The sequence below is a fragment of the Ranitomeya variabilis genome, chromosome 8, assembly GCF_051348905.1.
Source record: "Ranitomeya variabilis isolate aRanVar5 chromosome 8, aRanVar5.hap1, whole genome shotgun sequence".
Lineage (NCBI taxonomy): Eukaryota > Metazoa > Chordata > Amphibia > Anura > Dendrobatidae > Ranitomeya > Ranitomeya variabilis.
The window spans coordinates 215,975,687-215,983,805 of record NC_135239.1 but is presented as its reverse complement, the minus strand read 5'-3'; the positions used below and the strand labels follow the sequence as shown (position 1 = coordinate 215,983,805).

The following is an 8,119-nucleotide window of genomic DNA, read 5'->3' as shown; positions in this document are numbered from 1 at the left end:
CCTAATGAGCTGAGTGCTGAAGGACACACACGCTCAGTACCCTCCACCTAGTACGCTGAGTGCTGAAGGACACACACGCTCAGTCCCCTCCACCTAGTACGCTGAGTGCTGAAGGACACACACGCTCAGTCCCCTCCACCTAATGAGCTGAGTGCTGAAGGACACACACTCTGTCCCTTCCACCTAGTAAGATGAGTGCTGAAGGACACACACGCTCAGCCCCCTCCACCTAATGAGCCGAGTGCTGAAGGACACAAACGCTCAGTTCCCTCCACCTAATGAGCCGAGTGCTGAAGGACACACACGCACAGTCCCCTCCACCTAATGAGCCGAGTGCTGAAGGACACACACGCTCAGTCCCCTCCACCTAATGAGCCGAGTGCTGAAGGACACACACGCTCAGTCCCCTCCACCTAATGAGCCAAGTGCTGGAGGACACACACGCTCAGACCCTTACACCTAATGAGCCAAGTGCTGAAGGACACACATACTCAGTTCCTTCCACCTAATGAGCCAAGTACTGGAGGACACACACGCTCCGTCCTTTCCACCTATTAAGCCGAGTGCTGAAAGACACACACACTCAGTTCATTCCACCTAATGAGACAAGTGCTGAAGGACACACATGCTCAGTCGCTTCCACCTAATGAGCCAAGCACTAAAGGACACAGGTTCAGTTCCTTCCACCTAATGAGCCAAGTGCTGGAGGACACACATGCTCAATCCCCTCCACCTAATGAGCCGCGTGCTGGAGGACACACACGCTCAGTCCCCTCCACCTAATGAGCCAAGTTCTGGAGGACACACACGCTCAGCTCCCTCCACCTAATGAGCCGAGTGCTTGGAGGACACACAAGCTCAGTCACCTCCATAAAATGAGCCGAGTGCTTAGAGGGCACACACACACTCAGTCCCCTCCACCTAACGTGCCGAGTGCTGGAGGACACACATGCTCAGTCCCCTCCACCTAGTGATCTGAGTGCTGGAGGACACATGCTCTCTGACCCCTCCATCTAGTAAGCAGAGTGCTGGAGGACACACAGGCTCAGTCCCCTCCACCTAATGTGCCTGGTACTGGAGGAGACTCATGCTCAGTCACATCCGCCGAGTGCTGGAGGACACACACGCTCAGTAACTCTCAGATTTCCCCATACTGATCTACTGGCCATACTGGGTGGCCAATAGATACATCTTTCTGCCTGTCAGGAGAGGAGCAGACTCTGCAGTATATGGCGGTGGAGCTGGGAAGACCCCATTTATATGGATAGTAACAGAATATATACGGTCAGCTGCCAGAGGGGAAAGGAGACTGATTCTATCCGGATCAGCAGCAATACCAAGGAGGACACTGACAAGTAATGACAAGGAAACGTCTGTAATGTTAGAAACACTGGAAATGTGTGGACTATTGGTATAATAATAATCATGCGATTGCCTTTTTTCTGCGGGGGGGGGGGGGGGCGTCCTCTGTTTAGGATCCTCATCTCTTGGGGTACATTGGGGGTCTCTCTAATTAGAGGACCCGTCTTATTCCGTAGAATGGACTTGGTGCAATATTTCATTTCTCCTGTGGTGGCGCTGCAGGTAAATGTAGCCCCCGGGGAAGGTTTCCCCTACAGATCACTGTGATCAGATAATCGCCAAGGGATCCAATACGTCGGGATGATCTAGAGTGGAGAAACCAATAAACGGGTGGGGGCCACAGGCGCCAAGTATCGTCCTTCTGTAAAACGTGACGACATGGTCTACGGTGGTCCGTCTCCTGGCAGTGCGGCGGGGGGCACCAGGCCCTGGGGCTTCACCTGGTGTGCGGGTCCGAGGCGCCCACCACCCGCGGCTCTCGGAATGAGACATGAGGCCACTTCCGCTGCTTGTCCGGCTAAATATATCCTGACGTGCCTGTGTGACCACGTAATGGCTGCAGATGAGGAATGTCTGGAATCAAACCAATTCCCTGGAAATACGAGAAATAAAATATGATTAACCCTTCCGGTGCCAGCAGAAGCCCCTTCCTCCAGCAGCCCTGCCTTGCTCTGCAGCAGCACTTCCTATCACCCCAGCGGCTGAGGACAGCGCAGGCAATGCAGGCGCCTCCCAGGGCAGGCAGCAGGGACACTCCTCCTCCGGCCCCCGGCCATTGGTGGATTTACATAGGTCTGCCTTCTTTTCCTGGAAAGTTCTTGGAAATATATTAGGCGAGTTCTGCTCTTACACTGGGACAACACACACCCAATGCCACTATATATATATATATATAGACGACAGCAGCGATCCGCGCGGAGAGGACACAGGCGCTGAGCTCCGCCACCTCACTATCCGACAAACCTTGGATTTTCGGACCCTCGCCCCCGCTCCCGAGGTCTCTGCGGTGGGACACACATGCCTTTCCGCTCTTCCTGGACGGATATGATTCTTTGTGTGAGAAGGTAAGAGACGTTCATTATTCCGATATTAGCGGCGCCCTATTCCACAGCGCAGAACGCGACGTCTCCGGTTATTCTGCCGCTCCGCTGAAGGACGCCGCACGTCATGTGTTTTTCTTCTCCTGCACTAAAGTCCTCTCCACCTGCGTCCGTTTAATGCCTCTTTATTCCAGTCCACAGAGCCTGTTGGCAGAGCAAAGAATTTGTCGACCTTCGTCTTGTGTGGGGGTCCCAGGCTTTGCAGCCGACCAAGTCATGCACCCCCTGAACCCTCCTGCCTGTCCGGGGCACCCACTGCCTGCACCTGAAGTGCCCCCACGGGCGCCTGAGCCCCAGCGGCTGCCGCCACCTCCGCAGGACAACAGGGACCCCGAGGAAGATCTTCTCTGCATTGCCAAGACGTTCTGCTATCTCCGGGAATCTGGTAAGACCCCAAACACCGCAGGAAGCTGAGGAAAACTTATAATCGGGGAGGTTCTCTACAAGGGTCTATAGTCATTGCAATGGGGGGTCCCTGGAAGTAACTTTCCTGGCACCGACTTATCGTCCCACCACCCTCATCGGAGACATCGGCTGTGATTGGCGACATCCAGCCCCGGACCTTGGATGGGTTTATCTCACAGTGGCAGAAATAAAAAGAGGCGCTAACACTTCAGAGCGACAAGTTCAGCAGCAGAATAATTTGTATCCCCGTCCGATGAGCGCCCGTCCCGGCTGCCGCGGGGGCGAATGTGGGAGATGACGGCACTATTTATGTCGTATTAAAACCAGGAAAAAATGCTACAAAGTAAATAATCGTCATCACGTCGGCTTTCCTCGCGGTCTCATTCCCGGCATCATGTCTTCTTTCCTCGCGGTCTCATTCCCGGGTCACGTCGGCTTTCCTCGCGGTCTCATTCCTGGGTCACGTCGGCTTTCCTCGCGGTCTCATTCCCGGGTCACGTCGGCTTTCCTCGCGGTCTCATTCCTGGGTCACGTCGGCTTTCCTCGCTGTCTCATTCACGGCATCACGTCGGCTTTCCTCGCGGTCTCCTTCCCGGCATCACGTCTTCTTTCCTCGCGGTCTCATTCCCGGGTCACGTCGGCTTTCCTCGCGGTCTCATTCCCGGCATCACATCTGCTTTTCTTGCGGTCTCATTCCCGGGTCACGTCGGCTTTCCTCGCGGTCTCATTCCCGGCATCACATCTGCTTTTCTTGCGGTCTCATTCCCGGGTCACGTCGGCTTTTCTCGCGGTCTCATTCCCGGCATCACATCTGCTTTTCTTGCGGTCTCATTCCCGGGTCAAGTCGGCTTTTCTCGCGGTCTCATTCCCGCCATCACATCTGCTTTTCTTGCGGTCTCATTCCTGGGTCACGTCGGCTTTCCTCGCGGTCTCATTCCCGGTCACGTCGGCTTTTCTCGCAGTCTCATTCCCGGGTCACATCGCCTTTCCTCGCGGTCTCATTCACGGCATCACGTCGACTTTTCTCGCGGTCTCATTCCCGGGTCACGTCGGCTTTCCTCGCAGTCTCATTCACGGCATCACGTCGGCTTTCCTCGAGGTCTGATTCCTGGGTCACGTTGGCTTTCCTCGCAATCTCATTCACGGCATCACGTCGGCTTTCCTCGCGGTCTCATTCCCGGCATCACATCTGCTTTTCTTGCGGTCTCATTCCCGGGTCACGTCGGCTTTTCTCGCGGTCTCATTCCCGGCATCACATCTGCTTTTCTTGCGGTCTCATTCCCGGGTCAAGTCGGCTTTTCTCGCGGTCTCATTCCCGGCATCACATCTGCTTTTCTTGCGGTCTCATTCCTGGGTCACGTCGGCTTTCCTCGCGGTCTCATTCCCGGCATCACATCTGCTTTCCTCGCGGTCTCATTCCCGGTCACGTCGGCTTTTCTCGCAGTCTCATTCCCGGGTCACATCGCCTTTCCTCGCGGTCTCATTCACGGCATCACGTCGACTTTTCTCGCGGTCTCATTCCCGGGTCACGTCGGCTTTCCTCGCAGTCTCATTCACGGCATCACGTCGGCTTTCCTCGAGGTCTGATTCCTGGGTCACGTTGGCTTTCCTCGCAATCTCATTCACGGCATCACGTCGGCTTTCCTCGCGGTCTCATTCCCGGCATCACATCTGCTTTTCTTGCGGTCTCATTCCCGGGTCACGTCGGCTTTTCTCGCGGTCTCATTCCCGGCATCACATCTGCTTTTCTTGCGGTCTCATTCCCGGGTCAAGTCGGCTTTTCTCGCGGTCTCATTCCCGGCATCACATCTGCTTTCCTCGCGGTCTCATTCCCGGTCACGTCGGCTTTTCTCGCGGTCTCATTCCCGGGTCACATCGCCTTTCCTCGCGGTCTCATTCCCGGCATCACATCGGCTTTCCTCGCGGTCGCATTCCTGGCATCACGTCGGCTTTCCTTGCGGTCTTATTCCCGGGTCACGTCCGCTTTCCTCGCGGACTCATTCCTGGTGTCACGCCGGCTTTCCTCGCGGTCTCATTCCCGGTGTCACGCCGGCTTTCCTCGCGGTCTCATTCCTGGTGTCACGCCGGCATTCCTCGCGGTCTCATTCCTGGTGTCACGCCGGCATTCCTCGCGGTCTCATTCCTGGTTTCACGCCGGCTTTCCTCGCGGTCTCATTCCCGGTGTCACGCCGGCTTTCCTCGCGGTCTCATTCCCGGTGTCACGCCGGCTTTCCTCGTGGTCTCATTCCCGGTGTCACGCCGGCTTTCCTCGCGGTCTCATTCCTGGTGTCACGCCGGCATTCCTCGCGGTCTCATTCCTGGTGTCACGCCGGCATTCCTCGCTGTCTCATTCCTGGTGTCACGCCGGCATTCCTCGCTGTCTCATTCCTGGTGTCACGCCGGCTTTCCTCGCGGTCTCATTCCCGGTGTCACGCCGGCTTTCCTCGCGGTCTCATTCCTGGTGTCACGCCGGCATTCCTCGCGGTCTCATTCCTGGTGTCACGCCGGCATTCCTCGCTGTCTCATTCCTGGTGTCACGCCGGCATTCCTCGCGGTCTCATTCCTGGTGTCACGTCGGCATTCCTCGCGGTCTCATTCCCGGTGTCACGCTGGCTATCCTCGCGGTCTGATTCATGGCATCACAACGGCTTTCCTCGCGGTCTCATTCCTGGTGTCACGCCGGCTTTCCTCGCGGTCTCATTCCCGGTGTCACGCTGGCTTTCCTCGCGGTCTCATTCCTGGTGTCACGCCGGCTTTCCTCGCGGTCTCATTCCCGGTGTCACGCTGGCTTTCCTCGCGGTCTCATTACCGGCGTCATGTCGGCTTTCCTCGCGGTCTCATTCCTGGGTCATGTCGGCTTTCCTCGCGGTCTCATTCCTGGTGTCACGCCGGCTTTCCTCGCGGTCTCATTCCTGGTGTCACGCCGGCTTTCCTCACGGTCTCATTCCCGCAGTGACAGTCGGACGCTCCCAGATCTCTCGCCATTCACAGACCCGAGCGGCCGCGTTTACAAAGCTGGAACACGACACCGATGGGTTTGGACCGGAGGCCGACACTTCCGTGCCGTCAGATGGGACATGGCAGAAAGAGCGCTCTGCAAAAAAGCTCCGTATTTAACCCCCAAAATCCGGGACTTTTTCTTTATTAAATTTTTGCCTGATACATTTTCTGAATCCTTTCAGTTTTATAATAATCCGTCTTTTTGGTGCGACCAGAGGAACGTCAGAAAGTTTTCCTGCATTTTTGTGTAAATTGGAGAGATTGGTTTTTAATTCCGGATTCTGCGCTGTGAGGCCTCCGGCGTCTTCTCTCGCACGTTCCCTGCTCAGAGGTTTCCTCGTTGTACCAGACTCGGCCCCGGGACACAGGTCACTCAGCTTTCTGAGAGCCTGGAATGGCGCAGTGAAAATATCACTACAGTATGATGTACTGCCGTTCAGGAGTATGGGAAAGCTGAGTGACAGCCCCGCAGGACCTGGACAGAAAGGCCGTGCTTTAGACATGTAACATCGGGACACAAGACGCGGGGAGATCAGGTGCGGGGAGTTGGGTTGATGATTTTGCGGTTCCTACAAGTTGTTGCTTTCTCTCCCCTTCCAGGTTGGTATTGGGGGCCGATTACCGCCACAGAGGCCAAACAGAGACTCCAGAAAATGCCGGAAGGCGTCTTCCTGGTGCGGGACAGCACGCACCCCAGTTACCTCTTCACCTTATCGGTCCGGACGAACCGCGGCCCCACCAACGTTCGCATCGAGTACTCGGACAGTCTCTTCCGGCTGGACTCTAACTGGCTGTCTAAGCCGCGGATCCTCTCCTTCCCCGACGTCGTCAGCCTGGTGCAATATTACGTCTCGTCCTGCAACTCGGACAGCTCCAAGGACCCCGCCAGCCGGTCGCCCCCCGCACCCACCTCCCCTAAAGAGCCCCCTGCCGTGCACCTCAAGCTCCTGCAGCCGCTGCACCGAAGCGCAGACAGCCCGAGCCTCCAGCACCTGTGCCGGCTACAGATCAGCCGCAGCGTGGCGCCGGGCTCCGACCTCACAGCGCTGCCGCTGCCGCCGCGGATGGTGGACTACCTGCAGCGGTACCCATTCACGCTCTGACTGCAGCAGGGAGGACGCCGCTGATCTACACGCACTTCCCGCCACACACTGTATATAGTTACCCTATTTATTACCAAGCCCCCCGCACTCTAGTATTTTTTTATTTCTGGGGCTTTTATACTTTGTCAGTGGATGGTTCCCCCAGGATGGGCTTCCTTGGCCCCTCAGAACTGGTGCCCGCGGAGGATTACACCCTGCGTACCCTGTGACCACCCTCCCACAGTGGAGCACGGCGATTGTCTGGACTTGCCCGAGGGCACAGCCGCTGACAGACCACCGCGGACCCCTCTGCTCCGCCCTGATAAGGCGGCAGAACTGCACTTTAGTGGTTTCGTGGCGATGACGTGGGAGGAATCTTTCCGTTTGGCCGCTGGAGATAACAATAAATAGGATTTCTTACTAACGTGGTCGTCCTGTGATTATTTAAAGGGCTCTTTCATCTGATATCGAGCCCTTGGGATTAATTCTGGCACTGGGAAAGCTGGGTGACCGCTAGTGTGGCCGCCATCACGAGGGCAGACACTCAACTATCCTACAGCCCTGAATGGCAAATGTGCAGGCAAAATTCAGGAGTCTGGGAAAGATCTATCGCGGCAGCCATGTTGGTTGTCATCCAGCTTTCCCAGAGACAGATACACAGAGTTACTAACATTATAGAAGGGGAACTGCTCCGTAATACAGCCGCCGTACATTAGTGCGGTACATGACATAGTGCTGCATCATACACTGGAGCAGAAGACATTACTGAGGAGCGTAGAAACACCGCTCACTTAAAGGGGCGGCTACAGGAATCCGTCAGCCACAATGCAAACATGAGAGTCCGATGAGACAGATGGAAAACGATTGTTTTCTCTGCACCGCTAAGGGTTAATGACTCCCTATAAAGGAAGGAAATGAGGTGAAACAATGTGTCTGTCTGCTTCCTCCACTGATACCTGTGTCCGTCTGCTTCCTCCACTGATACCTGTGTGGGATCTCCGACGCTCACTTATCGCCCTATCGCACTTACACAAGATCGGTTGGGGGGTTTCAGGCACAGCCCCCATTACAGAGCACCCTAGTATAGCGCCCCATTACAGAGCACCCTAGTATAGCGCCCCCATTACAGAGCACCCTAGTATAGCGCCCCATTACAGAGCACCCTAGTAT

At 56.0% G+C, this 8,119-nt stretch overlaps 2 protein-coding genes across 2 annotated transcripts in view; one reads left to right on the top strand and one right to left on the bottom strand.

Annotated features, from left to right (window-relative positions):
- Window positions 1-1,452: 1,452 nt before the first annotated feature.
- The window catches only part of HEMK1 (HemK methyltransferase 1, mitochondrial release factors N(5)-glutamine), a 30,896-nt gene continuing 24,229 nt past the window's right edge, over window positions 1,453-8,119 (bottom strand). Inside the window, exon 12 of the mRNA XM_077277040.1 lies at window positions 1,453-1,954. The gene's annotated coding sequence lies outside the window, so the exon portion shown is untranslated. The remainder of the gene's footprint in view (window positions 1,955-8,119) is intronic.
- Window positions 2,177-7,373, top strand: CISH (cytokine inducible SH2 containing protein). The gene is made up of 3 exons (XM_077276986.1): window positions 2,177-2,426; window positions 2,597-2,847; window positions 6,468-7,373. The coding sequence occupies exons 1-3, from the start codon at window positions 2,380-2,382 to the stop codon at window positions 6,968-6,970; spliced, it is 801 nt and encodes a 266-aa protein (XP_077133101.1). The 5' UTR covers window positions 2,177-2,379; the 3' UTR covers window positions 6,971-7,373.